General features: G+C 43.0%; 1 protein-coding gene and 1 long non-coding RNA gene across 4 annotated transcripts; one reads left to right on the top strand and one right to left on the bottom strand.

The window, feature by feature from the left end:
- The first annotated feature begins 8,592 nt into the window (after positions 1–8,592).
- On the top strand, positions 8,593–16,659 carry LOC112903140 (GDSL esterase/lipase At2g42990-like). Its single transcript, XM_025972358.1, has 3 exons — positions 8,593–9,091; positions 15,684–16,173; positions 16,272–16,659. The coding sequence occupies exons 1-3, from the start codon at positions 8,714–8,716 to the stop codon at positions 16,463–16,465; spliced, it is 1,062 nt and encodes a 353-aa protein (XP_025828143.1). The 5' UTR covers positions 8,593–8,713; the 3' UTR covers positions 16,466–16,659.
- Positions 16,185–20,492, bottom strand: LOC112903141. 3 transcript variants are annotated; one of them, XR_003230734.1, is made up of 5 exons: positions 19,934–20,492; positions 19,726–19,837; positions 18,734–19,164; positions 17,868–18,552; positions 16,185–16,435 (listed from the first exon to the last, which is right to left on the bottom strand). It is a non-coding gene; the product is annotated as an uncharacterized LOC112903141 (long non-coding RNA). The 3 variants fall into 3 exon arrangements; XR_003230732.1 differs by lacking the exon at positions 16,185–16,435 and having other exon boundaries at positions 17,691–18,552; XR_003230733.1 differs by lacking the exon at positions 16,185–16,435 and having other exon boundaries at positions 17,691–18,552; positions 19,726–19,851.
- Positions 20,493–21,311: the final 819 nt, after the last annotated feature.

Here is a 21,311-nt window from a genome sequence, read left to right on the forward strand (position 1 = left end):
CGATGGGTGATGGTTTCATCTCGCTGTGCGATAACCTCATCATTAGCAGTGATCGTGGCTTGGAGCTCTTCAATTTGAGTAACCTGTTGGTCAATATTTCTGTGATGACTTTGAGCTATGCTAGTCGGTTGGTTCATACTGTGGTGTTGAAGTATCTGATAGTGGTGCTGTGCATTCATGAATCTGATTGTAGCACATAACATCTCTTCGGCCAGATCTCCCATCAAATGGCCATAATGTGATACTCGAAAAACCCACTCGGGGTCACGAGAATCCACAGCAGGGAATAGGCCAATAGGATACCTAGCAACTTCTTCTGGATGTTGGTCGCAGAAAATGTGGATAGCTTCAAGGGATGCCGCTTCTATAGTGTCAACGAGGCGATAACCAACCATATTAATTTCGATGGGCTGCCACAGAGAACGAAAAGGATGTTGAGGGATGGTCATCTTCACTCTGCACTGAGGAACACCCTCTTCACTATACTCAACTCCATCATATTGCGGGGGTTCGGTGTAACAAAATAACTGAAGTGACTCCCACAAAAGATGTGGAAAACCCTCCCAATGCAAGGCATTGGTATGAGCATGTCCCTCGTGGTCCCAAAAGATCTTTGGAAATTCCGCCATCTGAAGCAAGAATTCAAATGGTGAGATTGAAGGTTTTCAACAAATAGTTGAATAGACTGGGACAATAAAGGTGAGTTAGATGCATGGGATGGCTGGAATGCAACTACCCTGCCGAGAACTCACAAGATAAATGAAACGAGACAACCGATTCTGGTAACAGTAAAGGCTGGAAATCAGATGGATGTTATAGATCTGGAGAATGAAACAATAGATACCGAGACCCTCAACTAAGGTTGTTGCAAGGATCATATCGAGACTGTACTGGGGATAGACAACACTCTAGATGTTCTTAAAAGAACAACACATTCAATGCATTCACTTTGTTTGATCATGGATTATGCATACACGTACTATTCAACCTCACAATCAAAAACAACTACCAAATATCTTTGGACTTATGTGGTTAATTTCGGTGACACAATACATACGTCTCTCTCTATAATAACTAGTCGATAAATCCTATCTATCTTACCCTATTAATCGTGGTTAATGTACCTGCAGAAAATCACAGTTGTATATCACGAACCTTTCATGCTAGCACGTCATGAAAGCATCCCTAAATATTACTGTTCACTATAGAAACAGTATCCGTACAATTCCCGCCGTATAGATGACGTTAATATACGTTACATCTGCAACGTATTCATGGGGGTACCGTATGAAACGGGGGTATGAACAGCGATCACCATACCCTGTGCCTAACCATATACTCCCAATATAGTCAACTTATCGTTAGTATATTGGCAGCATCTCAAGTAAGCCACTGCTTGAGAATCAGCGTTCGGTTCGCATCACCGACGGGAAGGGCAAGCTCTCTCAGTTGGCTAAGGATCCTTACCCTCTTACCTCATCGTTGAATGCTTCGTTACAAAATATAAAGTTGATTGTGCTCGAAAGTAAGTTTTTTTACAGAATGTAGTGCTGGAAGTTAGAGTAGTACTATATATATTAGTAGCCACCTGATAACTCCCATATAAACCCTTAGGGCTTTACGATCTAAGCACAAACCTTAACGAGTCCAACGTAATTTATAAACTCTTTTGTTAAATAAATTTTTATTCTCAAAGCATTTTTAAGAGTTGCTGCATTCCTGGGTACCCTTATATCTCTGGTACTGGCTGTAAGCGTAAACTTATAGCTCTGATGCCAGCTGTGGCAGAACTGCTTGAATTATTCTGGCTCAAGTGCGCTAGTCATCACTTAGGCTAGTGATAGAAGCTCAGCGCACTTCAAACAGAACAACTCATTGGTCTGTCGGGTCACTGCCCAATTCAACCACGGTTACATAGAATTGATGTAGATTTACCTCGCACGAAGATGAGTCCAGCCTTACAACAGCTCGCAACTTTTACACCACAGGATAGTTAAATATTATTACATAGAGGTTCTATTTCATCCTAGATAATACAAATTTATACAAGTATTATTCGAAACTTCAAGTTTACCAGATAGTATTCAAAGTTAGCAGTAGAATAACAACGCGACTACATTCGTCGCAAAGGTAGGCACCACACTCAGCGCAATGTATGGCGTTACTCCGAAGGGTCATTGCCGGCCGGGGATGGATCCCATTCCACGGACCAGCCAAGCGGACCAGTGCCAGGCCAAATCAGACTATCCACTTGTGTCACGAATGACATACCTAAAAACCATATTACTAGCAAGGCTGAGTATACTAATACTCAGTAAGGCTTACCCGACATTGGGTATACTTAGCCCTTAATTAGACCATGATAGATTGAACGGCTCTGTTTTCTTTCGCTGAAAAGCAACAAAGAGTATGTCCTTACTTTTATATATTAGCTTTCAGATTCTAGTTTCTTTTAACCATTCTAGGTAAGCACCTATACTACTCAAGTAAGGTAGATATTAAGCATACATCAAAATTATTCCATTAACTGTTACTGTTATTACTCTATGTGGCAGAAGTATCAAGCAGTCTCAATCTCCATGAGAAATGGACAATTCTGAATCGAATTTCATAACCTTGCAAGGAATCTTAAATCACACGCTCAGAAACATTCCTTTCCGGGCAACCATTCCCCTCATATTCCGGGTCATAGAACAGGGCCACCACAAGCGACTGCAGGACTATACACACATTCAATGTGTAGGACGTACATCTACAGCGTGATTGTATGACTGTACTCTCATCTGCTATGCAGAACGTACTCCCACACGTCGGTGCGTGTGTGTAACAAAAACCAAAATTCGAGTGGTTGAGTAAGTCCACTTGCCGGGCCAATCACGTACTAGGCTTACCGCATACTATATTTACGATATGTGGTTAGTACTTTCAAACACTTGACCACCACAACCACACCCTGCGACCTTATCAAACTTAAATCAACACAGACGGGGTATTCTTTCAAGTCATGATATCGTACATAACCCCGTCCGTTATCCTTATAGTGATTGCAGAAAGATAAACAATCAACTCCTATATCGCGCGAGTGACAGGAAATCACTCGACTTCTGCCGGTCCTATTAGCAGAGCATCTATTTGGTAAAGACTCGGAAAAACATTACATAGGTTCCTAGGTTTCATGCATCTAGGGTTTCATTACAACTCCTAAAACTTAATGCACAATATAGATATATAACGTAATAAGTGCATAATTTGAAAAACTAGGTTATGCACCGGGGCTTGCCTTATTGGGTGGGGCTGGGGTCAGGACTTTCAATATCTTTCTAACTTTGGTTCGGGGCTTCAATAAGATCTTCGGTGATGTTCACTTGGTCTTCAGATATACTCTGCTTGGGTTCCGGGACCAATTCATAGGTTCCGTCTTCAAGCGTCGTCGATTCTATATGATATGCAATGATTTGAATTAAGTATTATTAAGTCAATAATTTTTCTTCACGATAAAGTTGCAATCCAAAAACTCCCATTCAATACATCACAAAACAATGGATTTGAATTCCAAGAATTCAAATTTACTTATTATAAATTAAACCAATTAACTTTACTAGCATCATAATTAATTTCTACAGCTTCAAGCATAGGAGTACTAAGGCTAGGAATTTAACTACACACACCTGAAGTTAATACAAGACTTCTGTTGATTTTTCATAGTTTTAAACCTAGCAGAATAGTGGTATAAAAATGAACAAATTTAAACTTAAGATAACAAGTTTTATTTTGAGTTTAAAATATACAGAGGCTCTGGCTTTAAATTTTGGTGATTGTGTTTAATTCTATCAGATGAGCTTGCCATAAATTTTTCATAAATTTTTGAAAGCAGAAACTAAGTTATTTGAATTAAATTCAAATTTCAAGTTTAAATCAAAATCTTAAGTTAAACAGTGCTAAGAATTATTCAAGATTTACTATGAATTACTCAACCTTAGAATAACACAGGGTAAAAGAATCTAAGATGAAAGCATCAGTAACATGCTCGAATAAATTTACCTCATTTCAAGCTTACTTTGCACAAATTTAAATGAGTTCAAGTTAGAGTGCAGTACTGATGGTGAAATTTGCACACAACTTCATGCATATCACATATAAATTGCATACCAAAAATTACATGAAATAAATCTAACATGTAAAAGATACTTAAAAAATTCACTTTTGATGGAGTTTAAAATAGAACTTAAAATATTATGTTTCAAACTAAACTTTAGTAACAAAAGTTGTAGAGCTAGACTCCTAGAGTATAACAGAACTGGTTTGACAATTTTTGAATTTTTCTACAAATTTCTATTGATTTTCAAAGCTGGCTGATTTGAATTGAGGGGGGTACTAATATTTTTGCAAAGAAGACCCTAGAAAGAAAAGAAGGTCTGCAATTGGGTCCCTGGTGGGTTTGAACTGAGGGACGGCACGACGGCGATCAAATTCCGACGAGGAGGCTCACCGGCGGCGAGGGGGAAGTGGGGGAAAAGGTTCAGGAGCTCACGGCGGGATCGGGGGTGGCAGGAATCGAAGAAGGAAGATGCAGAGACGGCGGTTTGACGAAGGACCGAGCCGGCGCGGCGAGGTCCCGAGGCGGCGGCGGCGTTCTGGTGGCCGAAGTGCAGGAAGGTGACGCAAAAGTGGCCAGGAAGCTTCCACGCGTAGATGTGGTGCTGGTGGTAAGCTCGGTGAGGGTCAAGAGGGGGCGGAGCACCGGGACGACGGTGAGGCCGAGCGGCGGCGGTGGACAGGACTGCCAGCGCGGCGTTCTGGTTGTGTGAGCCGAGGGGATGGAGAAGAGTTGGCCAGGAAGCTTTAATGGGATGTAGTGGTGCCGGTGGAGCATGAGATTGCGGGTGTGGGGCGGCGGAGGTGGCTGACGGCGGTGAGGAGAGACTGCAGCGGAGGTTTAGCAGCGGTGCCGAGCGGAGAAGAAGAAGAGGGGCGAAATGCAGGCGTGTGAGAGGATAAAAGAAGTCGAAGAAGGCTCCTGGATGGAGAAGAGTTGGCCAGGAAGCTTTAATGGGATGTAGTGGTGCCGGTGGAGCATGGGATTGCGGGTGTGGGGCGGCGGATGTGGCTGACGGCGGTGAGGAGAGACTGCGGCGGAGGTTTGGCGGTAGTGCCGAGCGAAGAAGAAGAAGAGGGGCGAAATGCGGGCGTGTGAGAGGATAAAAGAAGTCGAAGAAGGCTCCTGGACGTGCTGCGGAACCAAGAAGAGGCACGGGCAAGCTGGAGCAGCGGCTGGCGGCCGGCGGCACGCGTGGCGGCTGCGGGCGACGGCGGCGCGACGTGGCGGGGCGGGGAAAAGCCAGCAGGGGTTGGGCGAGCGGTGGGCGGGCGAGCTGGAGGGCCAGGTGGTGCGGTTAGGGTGGCGAGGGGCAGCTGGCAGCCTGGGAGATCGCCAGCACGGGGGCGCCGGGCAGCGCAGCAGTGAAACAGAGGGAGGGGAGAGAGGAAGACGATGGGGACTTGTTCGCAATTTTTTAAAAGTTCAAGGGTTTCATGGTAAAGTAAGATTTTCTTTCAAACCATATCCCAAATAAAAATATGCCCAAAAGCAAAAGTGTAGAGTTTAAAAAGAACTACAACTTTGCTTTAAGGGTCAGCTTCAAAAGAGTTAGGGTTTTAAAACTATTTCAAAATCCGACAAACTATCAAATTTCACATAAAACCTATTTAAAATTCACATACCAAATGAAACCTTAGGATAATTCTACTTCTTACAATGGTTTAAAAGTAAATACTTGTCTTTATAAAACTAACCTTCATACAATTTGAAATTACCCTACCTTCAAACACATTTAGCAAAAGAACCCTAATTTTTCCATCATTACAAAAGCACCCTTTAACTTGCATTTATGTTTTAAACACATTCATAAAAACAAACACAACTTTAAACTAAACCTAGTGTGTCTTGCTCCCAAATATCTGAAATGTCACAGCTACACAAGTACAATTAGATATATAAAGTCAAATATCACGAAACATATATATTTCACCTAAATTCTTCTATACGCATGAAATGCAAAAGAATGGAGAAACAATGGTTACTAGTTTCAAATCTTGTGATAATCGTGCGGATGTATTCACAAAAGTATTAGCTCCACCAATTTTTGAAAAATGTATACATGTACTTGGCATGAGAAGACTTTGAGAAAATACAAGATTCGTGGGGAGAACTCCTTGATTAAATCCGGATAAATATGTCTACAAGATAATGATTATTCTAGAAGAACGTTCAATAAAATCTTGAAGATTATACAATAATTGTACTCTTTTTTCCTATTACGAGTTTTCTCATAGTTTCTCATAAGGTTTCAATGAGGCAATATAAAGTGCAACTAACAACTGCGGTATATGTGTACTCTTTTCTCCAATGAACGTTTTTATCCCTTATACTTGTGTTTTTGTGTTCTATTGTGTTCTTGTGATTGTGTTTTACAATAGGTGCCACTGCTGCACAGACGGCATTCTATTTAGTGCTTGCTATTTCTGGTACGTCAGGGGATAGTGGCATGATTCTTTTCCAACAAAAAAAAGAACTCTCTAGTTAAACTTATTTAGAGAGGGCTCTCCAAATATATTTTCTGATAATGAAATTAAAACCCTATGAGGATCGACTTAAGAGGGCATGGCAAAAAAATTTAAGCTACATGTGGCTGTAACATTTTTCCTTTTATTTAGTTAGTGGGCCTATATTTCTATAGTTCATCTCATGTAACTTTTAAAATAACAAAATCTCACTACTACAAAAAGGATTTTTAGGGATGGGTAAAAATGTATTTTTAGGGGCGGATGCGGTATCCGTCCTTAGTTCTCGCAGCTAAAAATGCGATTTTTGGAGCGGGTAACGCGCCCGCCCTTGAAAGATTTGTAGCCCTGAGGGGCAGGTAAAAAATGTATTTTTAGGGGCTGGTGCAGTATCCGTCCCTAGTTCTCGCAGCTAAAAATATAATTTTTAGAGGCGGGTAACGCATCCGCCTTTTAAAATGATTTGTAGGGGTGGGTGCAGTATCCATATCTAGTTCTCGCAGCTAAAATACGATTTTTAGGGGTGGGTAACGCGCCCGCCCATGAAAATGATTTGCAGGGGCGGGTCACGCCATGTCCCGCCCCAAAAAATTGATTTTTAGAAAATAAAAAAATCAAAAAAATAAGAAACAGCAAAATAAAAAATAAAAAGTATTGCAGCCAACCAGCCACCACCACAAGCCCCTGTACTATCGAGTTACAATTTTTTTGATAAAATATGCACACTTGCATCACCTAGAGTTCGAACTGCATATCTTAAGCCTTGCACATACTTTTTAATCCACCACACTACACAGTCACTTGTGACTCTATGGAGTATGCTATTCTTTTATATTAACTCTGAAATTGATTTGCAGGGACGTTATCACCTGCCCTTAGAAATCCGTTTCTAAGTGCAGGTGATGCCACCATCCGCCCGTAAAAATATTTTTCAATTTTATTCCGAACATTTATTTAAATCTTTCCATATAGCAAAACAAATCAATAAAAGTGAAACTTCTACACTATGGTTATTGTGAACTACAGATAAAAAAATATGCCAAGTATATTTCAGTGTATATAAAGATTAATATTGTTTAGACCTCAAAGTATGACTTGAGTTGTAAGAGATACTATATAGTCATAACCATATGTAGGATCATAATAATTTTTTGGACCATTAAATGATCTTAAATGAAAATATTATCAACTACAAAGTTTTAGATCTTGTCACTCCTTACAATTTTGACACAAAGTTTAACTTCATCCGAAATTATATGAAAACGTTATGAATTTTTATGTGTGGAACCATTTTTAGAGTTAGGTCATGCCATCACCCGTCTCTAAAAATGCATTTTAGGGACGGGTGACGTCATCACCCGCTCCAAAAAATATCACCATTCGTAGGACGGGTGGTGGCGTCACCCACCCCTAGAACCCGCCCTTGAAAATGATGCCCATTTGCAGGGGCGGGTGATGGCATCACACACCCCTAAAAATATTTTTCTATGGGCGGGTCGGCTGCTACAGTAACTATGCTCCATTTATAAGAGCGGGTTACCTTTTGATCCGCCCATAGAAAAAAATAAGACGTCTCTACAAATCGTTTTTTATAGTGTCTTAAACTAAAGAAAAGGAAAAGGTTAGATAAGTTAATAGATGCTTGACCTAAAAGATAACTTTTCTAGAAAAATAGTATGGCGAATGCCTAATACAGTCCAGCCACCAGCAAATCTTGTCATATCGGAATGAAGATCTGCGAAATGAATTGGAAAAAGAAGCAAATTAATGAAGCGGTTGCCGAAAAATTCTGCTCCTCTCTAGTACTGAGATTTGCTGGTAGCTGTTCTTTTCAATACGTCCCAATATTTCAAGTGAAAAAAAAATACACCACAAATTTAAGTTTAGTTAAGCGCCTCAGAAACAGATGAAAGGAGAGAGAAGCTCAGCTATCACTCTCGGGAGCGTTATCTAGCTATTCGGACCATGTGAGACTGAAACTTGTACAGCTTCAACTGCACACACTACACAGATTTTAAACATGTAGCTTGATCAGATCCAGCTATTATATATATATATATATATATATGGATACTCTCAAATAGTATCTTGAAGCTTCGTTAGAGTCATCACATCTACACCGATTTGCCATCAATCTAGAGATCCAATCAAGATGTCCTCGGAGAGCCTGTGCTACTGTCTGCTACTTCTCGTCGGCCATTTCTCGCTCTCAGCCAGCAGCACTGCCGCCGGCAAGGTATCAGCGATCATCGTGTTCGGGGACTCGACGGTCGATGCCGGCAACAACAACTTCATCCCTACCGTCGCCAAGGGCAACTTCCCACCATATGGGCGCGACTTCGACGGCGGCCTCGCCACCGGCAGGTTCTCCAATGGCCGCCTCGTCACTGACTTCCTTTCGGAGGAGTTCGGGTTGCCGTCGTCTGTACCAGCCTACCTTGACCCCAGCTACACGATCGATCAGCTCGCCACGGGTGTCAGCTTTGCGTCCGGAGGCACCGGATTGGATTATTTAACAGCAAAAATTGCAGTAAGTAGGCTTGGTTGTACCCTTCTGGTATGGCATTATTTTATATATAATTTCACACTATTGCATCGTTGCTTCTACTTTAGCTTCGGGATGGGTTTCGCTGTTCTTGATGAAAGACATATGATTCTGAAGGACTGCGTTGGGTGAGCCTGTCATCATATATGTCCTAATGGTCAAGCCAAAGCACTAGATTGGTTCGGGAGTTGAGATGATGACTGATTGGCCAATTCGGCAATCGTCATCTTGTTTCAAGACCAAGCACTCCTTATTTGTTTCAACGTTAGGTAGTGTGGTGGCTTAGTACTTTATTGCTATTACAGATAAATCTGCAAGTATACGGAAATCGTCGTAGAATTTTAACCGTGAGTATTAAGCATGTCATATTTGTTCAAGGAAGACACCGGTTAAAAAATACTAGGTTCACGTGTATCTCTTTTTGAATATCCAAGGAAAAAATAGATGTAAATGACCATATGTGAATAAAGGTAATGTGCAAACTCAAATTCAAGGACAAGGCAAAAAGAAAGGAAAAAACTACTAGATCCTTATTTACCTCTAAACTAAGCATGCATAGTCTATGTTATACATATATACATACACATGTTTAAGATCTAGCTTTAGGATCCCAGGCACTGCTAAGAGACCGGATTATGCCTGGTGGAGGAGACACGAGCCGCGCCCATTACGGAATTTACAAACTCTTACGTTATACCCGGAGATGAACGATTACAAATGAATGACAGACAGTGCTGTCACTATAGGGTACACCCGCATCCAACAATGCTTAGCCAACCTAGGCCCATGCACAGTGGCGGAGCTGGCCAATTCCTACGCCTAGGGCCATCCTCTAAGCGCCTAACCATCCCATAATGGACCTCCATACTGAGAGTTCATAGAATCAAAGAAAAGATGCTTAACTTTAAAGATATCCCAATTTAACACTAAAAGATCATTGAAGATTCCATATTTCAAATTGTGATAATAAGTCATTAACTGCCATAAATTTTTTATCCCCACTAGAGCCATTATTAGCCACATTCGTCTCTAGTACGTCTTCGTTGAGTAAATATCCAAATTTGACATTAGGAACCAACTAAAACAACCTGCTTTGCTGCTTGCTAGTGCTAGTACTAGTACTAGTACTGCTACAAATTTGTCATGGTCATGCACTCAGGCTGACGCGAGGCAAGAGAGACAGAGACGATGCAGGCAGGCACTGATTCCACGTTCCCTCAAGCCGCAAGCAGGCTGGTCGACAGGCGGATCAAGCGGGCGGGCAAGTCGGGCCTTCGTTGACGGAGTAATGAGCCATAATTAGGGCCACTTCATAGAATAGCAGCCGGATCATGAAAAAATACCTCACACACTTTTCCATGTGCATGTAAAGAGCATGTCCTATATTCAACAACTTTAATGTTCGCACGTCTGCTATTGGGCTGCGCTGATTTATTCCACCGGCCCACCTGCCAGTCCTTCAAGTGATGGACTGAAAATTGTAGCGCGGGCAATTTATAGGCCCCCACATGGAGCTCCGACCATCCGGATTGACAAACATTGCATTAGAGCAAATATGAAGAATATTGGAACCGATGTCTGCATAGATTTACTCATCTAAACATGCAAGTATATGGTATGAGTATAAAGTATAAAAGGGATATATAAGTAGGAAAGCATTATATGAACCACACATAAGGAAAGATAAAAAGATAACTTAATTGAGTATATCCAAGTTTTAGAAAAAAGAAAAATACTAGAGCCATACCTAATTCTCTGTTCACACTTGTTACACACCAATTTCGACTGTCAATTTAATTAGAAAATTGGGGCAATTAACATTTCTTACACGCATATTTATCTAAAATAATATCAAAACCACATATCCCTTAGAAAATAGAGCCATGCAGGAATTTGAGTAGAAATGGAGGGAAAACACACTCTTGAATCAAAGGCCAAAACCACGAACCAATTAGAATGTGTCGTTTAGCCTCCCATGGATCAAAGGACCCACCAGAGCCTGCAACTGCCTTTGGACAGCCCCGAGGCATGCACAACCGCCATAGGGGCCCACCTACCAGCGACCCTGCCAAAGGAGAGGTTGACTGGGGGCCATGCTAGGTCGGCTGAACCAGGGGTCGGCCGAACCGACCTTGGCACCCCTCATCTCCTGCTGGCACTTGTCACTCCCTTAGTTCCTCCCAATGTCGGTTCTGCATGAATTCACATTATTTGCCGGCCGAGCACCGCCTTACCAAGGCTATAAATGCAAGAGGGGCTCCAAATAAAGACACATCTCAAGTTGCTCATTCTCTCTTTCCTCTCTTATTTAGTCCATAGGCTAGTGGAATTTAGGCTGAAGTAGCTCTTCTTTGGGCTCCCGGTGTTGCTTAGGAGTTTTCGGTATGGCTTTAGTTCTTACCTTCCTTTGTAATTCTCGGATATCTTTAATAGAGTTATCTTTTAGATTTATATTCTACGGTGTCAGATGTATGCTCTATGATTAGTTTATACTTGTACCATATACATACCTTGCATGATTAGACGAGTAATTCTAGAGCTATGGCATCGGTTCCAATATTGGAATGTTTGCTCTAGCATGACGTCTGTCCGTTCGGAGGGTGGGGGCTCCATACGGGATACTAGAGTATCACTTATTAATGCAGTCATGGTGTCTGGGTTAGTCAGTGTTGCTAGATATCGCTCTATCCCATGTTTTATTGAGGTAGGCAGCAGGTGGTGACAGACTTGTCCGTCCTCCATAATCCTCCCAGTTCGGATAGAGGGGTAGGAGGTCCATAAAGTAGCCGAGATATCTGGTGGCTCCTCTGCCAGTCATGAGCGGTTCTCTCGGTAGTGTCAGATGCCTAGTGCTGGATCCTAATCATGTGTATGTGTCTATGTGTATACTTTTTGTTGTATATCTAGATAGAAGTACATAAGGTCCGAGTAGCTTCTTCTTCCTTTCTCCCTGCTTATGCCTATCCAGATCCATGAGTTTGAGCTTGAGTATACTTGTGTGTCACACTACCTCATTATCAATATATCACTTACCCCTGTTTGTACAATTGAATATTCAACCAAGAATTAATCATCAACTTACCTATTCTATAATTATCGTCTTCCCTATGGAAATATAAATACGACACCCGAGATTGCTCACGGGTAAAATGCTACAATGGTATTCCGTGCGCTTGCGGATTTATCTGTGACGTAAGAAATACCAACACTCTCCAAGTGGACTTGGGACCCCAAAGAAAAGCTATTTCAAGCCTAAACTCCACTACCTAAGGACTACATGAAATGAGGAAGAAAGAATGAGCTTCTTGGTGTGTGTTGAATGAGAGAACACTCTCTTCTATTTATAGCCTCTTTAGGTCGTTTCTGACCACTACTCTCTCACCAAACCAGCATAACTGACATGGGAATGTGGCCAGGGACCTCCATATGGCGGCTGTAGGTGAAGCGACGCAAGATTGGTTGGGCCGAACTCCTCTAACTGCCATTCGCCACCGCCATTGGCTAAGTGACTGGTAAGTGGGTCCACTTGTCCATGGTCCGAGCCCCGCGTTGTCTTACGTCTGTTTAGTTTGTTGGTGGGCCCTTTGATCCATGTGAGACATAGGTGGCAACTTCGGATTGGTCAGAGTTGTGTTTCCTTACCATCTTGAGTGTGTTTTCTCCCTCTAAATTGCTTTAATCCCTACATGCCAATAAAAACTAGGGGATATGTGCAAATAACATTATTCTAAACTAATGTACTTGTAAGAAATATCACTTCTCCTTGGTTTCCTATATAAATTGATGGGCGAAATAGATACTAAACGACTGTGAACAAATACCCCAAGCTTGCTCATCCTGAGCGAGCAAAGACAGACTTAGGTTGTTGATTAGAAGTTATTGCGATGTGCTTACTCCTCCATTGTGCCATACCCTACTGCAAACTATTCTACCTCAAATTGAATAAGCTGGCACTGGTTGACTTACCTTTTTACCTTAGCCCTTTATGGGGCTTTTGGGTTCTCCTTGTCTTACGGGTTGAGAGTCACAATGGTTTGTAGATCACTACTTACTCATTCCTTATTCAACTTTCTATCCGGAGATTTTCATTTGAATTTTGCACTTAAAACCAAGTTCCTCAAATGATACCCTCCGATCACTCAATGTGTATAATCCTCACCAAGGCATTTTCTTACCTTTTTTCAATCCTACTTCTAATAAGGTTTTTTGTGGGGCTTAAGGTAGGAAAAAGATAAGGCATACTTGCATCTAATATTTTACAAAGTCAGAGAATGGATCCTAGGAGAAGCAAGCCATACAACCATGATCAAGATGTGCAAGTGTATGGTAATGAGAGAACTCCTTTTGCATGATCTCTCTCTCTCTCTTATTTTCCTTTGGACATGGCTATCCTTTTTCTTTCTTTTATATTTTGCATTGTCATGTCCTTTGTCAAGGATATTTGGAGAGAGACCGTGTAACATATGGATGAAATGATGCTAACTCTCAGTTTAGAAGTTTAGCATAAGAAGGTGGAGTGTATGTGACATTGATAATGAAAGTGTGAGAAGTATCTTACAAAGGGTCACAACAATGTGACAAAGCTCAATAAAACAACAAGCAACATATGTAGAAGGTTTTTAGGATGCACAACATATGATTTTAGTGGGAAATTACTGTCATTGAGGAACTTCTCATTTTCTTGTCTTGAAAATGTAACTCTGGATGTTATGTTTCACTTGAAATAAGACTATAGTAGCTCTATTTACCATATCTAATACTTAGAACAGCTTAGACTGGAATCATACACTCCAACCCACAAGATTTTAGGTTTATGGTAAAACTTTAAAACTTTAAAGCCAACAAACTCAAAACTTAGGAGAATACTAAGCTGTAAACTAGGCATAAAAGAAATAATATAGTGAAACTATTCATCATTTCAACTTTGGAGAAACTAAAACATTCTTACCACGCATTGAGAAATAAAATATTTTTATTATTTTTATAATTTTTTGTTTTATTTTATTTAAAATAGGAAAGATACATGTTACCTAGGTGGATGTCCTCCCCCAAGCTTGCTCTTCATTTAAGGTGCGACGAGCAGGACCCTCTCCTTGCGTGTTCAGCTTGGTGCTTGGTGCCAGCGTGTCCGTTCCAAGAGAGGAGGATTTGGACGACTTTGCCTTCTTCACTCGCAACACCTTCTTGGTCTTCTTTAGTTTTGCTAGTATGGGCTAAGGATCTTTGGACTTTGGAGTTTGGGGGGTTTAACCCATAATCCGACCTTTTCCTCCATAATTGTTCCTCTTTCATGAAGTTCTTCATGAAAATTATGAGGCTATCATCCTTCAGGGGTGTTACTTCGACTTCTCTGGTTTTTCTGAGGAGTTGCCCTGTATTTGATCCTGATCACTTAACACTACTCTTTTCTCGGCCAGAAGTCAAACTTTTCCTCCTTACCATTAATGTGGAGTAGGATTTCTCCAGCTTCAACATCAATGAGTGCGTCCGCTGTGCTGAGGAATGGCCGACCAAGGATGTGTGTGGTTTCCTTATAGTTGTCCATGTCCAGTACCACGAAGTTAACAGGAACGAAGCAATCCTGGATTCTCACTGGAATATCTTCGATTGTCCCTATCGGGTACCAGACTAAGGAGAGTCAGCTAGTTGTAACCGCATCGGTGTTGGAGTCAAGATTGTATAGTTTAGTTGATCAAAGACTGCCTTTGGCAACCTAAGGTGCGCTTGCCCCCAACGGGGTCCCTCCCGGGTGAGCATTCATTGGATTTTTGTTAGGTCGCCTCGACAAAACCGGTTTGACCAGCTTACCAAACCGGTCTGACTGGTTCGCATAGAGGCGCTGGAAAGCTCCACGTGACACGCTGCATGTTCGGTGCTCGGTATATGACGCATGACACGTTTTCGCATCAACAAGAGCCTTTGCCCTGCCTCCTTGTCACTCCACTCCGAAACAATCTGGTTGCTGCGGATCTCTCCTTGATTCCCTTAACGTTGTTCTATGTCCTCGCCCCATCACCGTGCCTGTGAGGAGGAGGTTGGCACTCTCTTCAGCTTTCTTAGTGGTGTTTCCTCAATAGTCAATTCCTTATCTATCTGTGACATTGCCGTATACAGTGCCTCTGCTGTTGCCACGGTCATACACAAGGTTGATCCCTGATGCTTTCCTTCATTTGGACTCTTGGCGCAGGATGTCACTTGGTATTTTGCATGGCTCCTGTCCTATGCAACGATTGTTTGGACACCCAAGCCAAGCTTCTCCACAGAACCCTACCGGGGCAGATGAATATTCCTGCCTGCGGTGCCCAAAACCGCAATGCATTAAAACTGCAGAACAGATCTTTCTGTCCTGACTCTTCTCAGTGTCAACAAAACCGTTTGGTAGGATTCTAGGTTTCTCTCTAGAAATTATTTGGTTTGACAGGCCCTTAATAATGCTAGCTCTTTACCGAAAAATAATGTAGAGTACCGAACAGTACTACTGTTTCCTTGTTCCAAAAACTCACACAGTTACTTACCTCAAACAAATTTCTATTCGGAACTAATTTTGTTGTTTGGAACCTGTTTGAATTCATTCCAGTCAGTTATACCCTTGAGCCAGCAGCTGGAGTACTTCGTGGAGTACAAGGAGAGACTGAAAGTCGCAAAGGGGGAGTCCGTGGCCAACGAGATCATCGCGGAGGCTCTGTACATCTTCAGCATCGGCACCAACGACTTCATCGTGAACTACCTTGTCCTTCCTCTCCGGCCCACCCAGTACACCCCGCCGGAGTACGTCGCGCACCTAATTGTCCTAGCTGACACAGCCGTTCGTGACGCCTACGACCTTGGCGCGCGGAAGATCGAGTTCACGGGACTTGCACCGTTCGGGTGTGTACCTGTGGCGAGGACGCTGAACCATGACAAGCCCGGTGAGTGCAATGAGGAGTATAACAAGTTGGCGAGGAGGTTCAACGCCGAGCTGAAGGAGGCCATGAGGAAGCTCAATGGTGAGCTCGCCGGCGCACAGGTGGTGTACGCTGAGACGTACAGTTTGGTGTCTGCCATCGTTGCCAACCCGTCCGACTATGGTTAGTGGTCCCAAGCATCTGTCTCCACATAGGATCGATGACTGGAGCAGAGAGTCTGCCAGAATTTCATACTGACCGGTTTTGTCTGTGATGACCAGGATTCGAGAACGTGGTGCAAGGATGCTGTGGCACAGGACTCATCGAGACATCAGTCCTTTGCGGTGTGGATGAACCGTTGACGTGTCAAGACGCGGAGAAGTATGTGTTCTTCGATTCAGTTCATCCGTCCCAGCGGACGTACCGGATAGTTGCTGACAATATTCTGAACAATGCATTGAAAGTGTTCATGTGACATCTCTAATTTGTACCCGCACAAATTTTAATAACAAAAACATTAAACATACAGAGTTAATATTAATTAGAACCCTGCTAGCAGGATGTGCCGGCTCTGATAAAAGATGAGAAGCACACGTCTATCCTATTATTAGTACGTGCCATGTGGTAGTAACATCAAAGAGAGATAACCAACTAGCCAAATCTATACTATATATATACTATTTGCATCTGGTTATATCTAGTTGCATCTAGTTATAACTATATACTATTTGCATCTGATCTCAATAATTAGGTTCATCTGTAATTTTGGATGCAACCAAAGTAGCAATTAAGTAACAAATTGCAACGTAACTGGATTGCAACTAGTAATAATTAGGTTGCAACTGGAACGGTAACTAGTCGTAATTAGAGGTTGCAACTGAACAGTAACTACTAGTAACTGATTGCAACCAGTAGTAGCTGGGTTGCAAACGAGCAATGAGCAGTAAATGATTGGAACTAGTAGTAACCGATTGCAACTAATAGAAACTGGCTTGAAATAAGTAGTAACTAGTTGCACAAGTGGTAATTGGGTAGTAACGGGTTATAACATTCACTAACTAGGCTTGCAACTATGTTGTAACTAGTAGCAATTAGGTAAAAACTAGGTTCTAAGTGGTTGCAACAAGCACTAACTACGTTATAGCCAAGTTGCAATCATGTTGTAGCTGTGATGGCAACTCATAGTATAGCTTAGTTGCAATTACATACTTGGAAAAAAAAGTTCATCAAATATAGTCTTCATGGATCTCGTTTTGTTAAGCATATTTTTTTTCCAACAACCTGATGCAAACGGATTTGAAATTAGAGCTACGGTTTAGAAGATATTGCATTTTTTATCCGAATAAAAAAAAAGATTCTCTGCATGCATGCTTCCTGATGGATGGCGGAGGGGTGACACATGGTTAGTTGCCTCCACGTAATTTTGCATGCAGGGGGTGGACCAGCTGGTACGCAAGACCCATGGAGGGTCTCCACCCAGTTGCATTTTAGCCTTATACCTACTCCTACATGTGTATCTCATGATGTAGGACGTATCTTAACCTAATAATTGGTATGTACAAGATGCATGTGATCATACTAGACCATCTGCGATGGTATATACATTGAGTATATGACCATGCATGAAGTATGTGGACATACTCATTTTTATATACTTGTAATAAGATATAATCATGATATATTTAAAAAAATAGGGATGCTTTTGAAATTTTTCGTACATATCCCCTTTGAAGTATATTAGAATTAGTATATTAATATCTACACATGCTGCAGGTTATCAATATATAATATCTACACATCGAAAAAGTTTCAAAAATAGAATGTACATTAGCAACTAACAAAAAGGAGGGGCATAAAAAATGAAATAGGTAACTCACATTCAAGAATATGCCACAACCATTGATAGCAATCTTTTTAATGTTGGCATGCTCTTTCTTGTCCCTTTCATTCCTCCACAGACGTGCAGAAAACCTCAAGTTGTCGATTAAAGCCTTACACCAGTTTATCTCATCAATGACATCCAAATTCTCGGTCCACTTGGCATCCACAACTCTGATATATGAGTCAGTATTTATAAATAACAGCAGATTAAAAGCAACAATGAAGAAGGCCCTGATGGCAAAATTATCATCACACTCCCTGGAAGTAACCATGTTTTTTCAATCTTTAGCTGCAACCTTTACGCTATCAATACCAAATACGGCTCTTGCCACTAGCTCGCGAGCAATGTGTCCTTCCTTGTCCTTCACTATAGGAGGATCACCTCCCTTGCTTGGCAAACCAAGGACACACTCCACAGCATGCTCGTTTACTTCTATTTCCTTGCCACCAGCAATTTCCAATCTCATTATCTCTGGTTAAGCTTCTCCATTAACCACATGAGTAGATCCCTGTCAAAAGATTTTGGCTTAAAAGAAAGCAAACCACCAAACCCATAAGATCAATCATGTGCTTCAGTTCACTACTAAGAGTGTCAACAAATTCTCTACATTTTTTGGGTGAACAGCGAATCGTTGGACAACCTTTAACCACTTGAGCTGCAACAACTTCATTGGGCTGGTCCTGAAAAAGAAAGGAAAAATAGACCATCTCAGGTATATTAAATGAAAAAAAGAACACCCTAGTAATCATGCCTAATATATTGAGCTCCCAGTTGCAAAAGAAACCATGTGGCGCAATATATAAATTAAAATTGATTCTAGCAGACCAAAGAACATGCAGCAATGACTGGAAATAAAATTACCTGAACATAATCTGCAGCAGCATGTTGCTGTCTATAATGACTGGGGCCATCACCTGCAACTGAACGGTGCCTTCTTTGTGATGGAATCTCCATAAAATCATCACTGTCATCATCAACAGGGAGCCTCAAATCCCTCCCCCCAAGGTATCTTCCTCTTCTTCGTAGCAAGTTTCTTCACCAAAGGGCCATTGCGATTGGAAACTGCGGCATTGCGCATAGCTTGAAGACGAGGAGATGAACGCAGAACATCTGAACCTGCTGCCGTATCACCTATCGTGGTTCGTGGTGCGCATAGTGGCACGAGCACCGATACAGAATCTTCCAAATGAATTTCAAGTTGATCTTGTGTAGACTGCCCAACAAATCTGATTTTGATTATCTTATTTGGAAGCACACCTTCAGTCCTCATCTAAGCTGGATCGAGAGTCAGCCTACACAAGAAAAAAAAGTATACAACTTAACAAACAGAGAATAAAAAGAAATTGCATATATATCTACCCTACCAGTTACCAAATGAAATAACAACAGTTTGCATTCATCACACATGCAGGTTGTAGCATAAAAAAACTTAACTAGCACAAGAGGGAGAGGGCTATGTTTGTTAAATCACACCTGCTTATTTTTTTAAAAAAAAGGACCGAGGACAGCCCTAGTAAATTACTAAGTTCAAGTTGCATCCGCATTGCATTCAAGTTGCAACTACACTTGTCATCTGCAACACTAATCAATTACTAACAAACCACTACTGTTTGCAACTATTCCACGGCTACCTAAGAATAACTAAATTCAAAAGGGGGACCCAGTTGCAACTCCACATGTAAACGAGTTGCAAAAAAAAAACATCTATGCAACTTTATTCCTCCAACAGGACGCAAGTTCAATCCATCACTAGGGAAAAAACAGTACCAATTTCAGCCTAGATTTCCAAATCACTAGAACTAGTTTTTCTTATCAAACTCTAGATTCCCCATCAACAGGAAAACGTGTCTCACCAAATTTCAGCCGGTGTCGCTAGGAAGTCACTAGGGGACTCGATTCCTTGCTTGCTACGCGTCTCCAACGACGAACTGCAAGCAAACGGCAAAAAGCTCGGGCAGCCTTCCCCTAAAAGCAGATCACTAGAATAGCATCAGCAACGTCTCCCCTGCAAAAATGCGGGTGCGCAGAGCACTAGAAAATTGCAGAGAGGGCGGCTCGTACCAGGAGGTGCGTGCAAGCCAGTCCCCGGCGGCGGTCGGCTAGCAGTGCCACCGAACAAGCGGGGGAGGGCGCGCGGGGGCGGTGAATGGTGCCCGTCGAGGTCGAAAGCCTTCCCGGCAGCGGTGGCCACCTCACCCCCGGAGGCCGCGGGCGACCGTGCGACAACCAGCTCCGGGCGGCGGCGCGTGGGGGGCCGCGCGACAACCAGCCACCGGCGGCGGCGCCAGGGGGGGCGCACGGCACCTAGGTACCCCGCGGCGCCCGCGGGGAACCACGTGACAACCAGGCCCTGGCGGCGATGGATGGCGAGCGGCGCAACAGGAACCGGCGGCGGAAGGGGCGTCTGGGTGTGGGAGATGGGATTCGGCGGTGGAATGCGGGAACGGCGAGCGGCGCGACGGGGGATCGGCGGCGAAAGGGGGCGTCGGGGTTGAGGAACGGGTGGGACGCCGGATTTTGAACGGGAATTGCAGCCGATTTGGGGGAGGGTGGGGCGTCGGGGCGGGTGGTGACGGCGTTTTGGTGGCCCCACATGGAAGCGACCACCAGGTTGGAAGCCCGCCCAGTGATCGCGCGTGGACGCGCGCCTGTGCGCATTCTATATATATTTATATGACACCCCTATTCCATACCCGAGCTTGCCCGAGCCGTCCCGAGGTTTTTTTCCACCCGCGCCCGGTTTTTTTTCGCGTTTTCCCCGTCAACTCACGCCAGTTTTCCTCTTCGTCCCCCGCGCACGTCTCTCCTCTCCGCCCCCCGCGCACATCTCGCGTGCAGTTCTGGAACTGCGCTGTTTTTTTTCCTAGCCGGAATCTGCGATAGAACTCCACTGTTTTTTTCCTAGCCGGAGTCTGCGATGTGCCGGGCCGTGCATGTCGGCTTTTATCTGACTGCCCTCCGAGGGGTATACCCACGGTGGTAGTTTTTAGGTTGGGATGCGCCGAGATCAGGAACTCGAAGGTGCAGACAACACAAGATTTAGACAGGTTCAGGCCGCAATATGCGTAATGCCCTACATCCTGTATGATGGTTTGTATTGCCTTGATGTTGATCTGGTGATCTTTGTTTTGAGGGGATCCCTGCCCGCCCTTATATATCCGGGAGGACAGGGTTACATGAATCCTAGCCTGATACTAGCTTAGGAATCGTACTCAAATACAACTCGAGTTGTTTCCTTCTATATCGACTAGTTCTACTCCGCATGCGGGTAGAATACAACATAAACGAGGTATAGGACACGTCCTATCCCCTAGCCCAATACGGACTCCTTGATGTACACAGCCCCGTGGCCCCGGTTCGAACAGTGCACGACAACAACTCCACGGAGGCCGCGCCGTGCACAACGACGCTAGCAGTCTTGGCGGGTTAAGGCTTACTC

The sequence above is a fragment of the Panicum hallii genome, chromosome 8, assembly GCF_002211085.1.
Source record: "Panicum hallii strain FIL2 chromosome 8, PHallii_v3.1, whole genome shotgun sequence".
NCBI classification, from domain to species: Eukaryota; Viridiplantae; Streptophyta; class Magnoliopsida; order Poales; family Poaceae; genus Panicum; species Panicum hallii.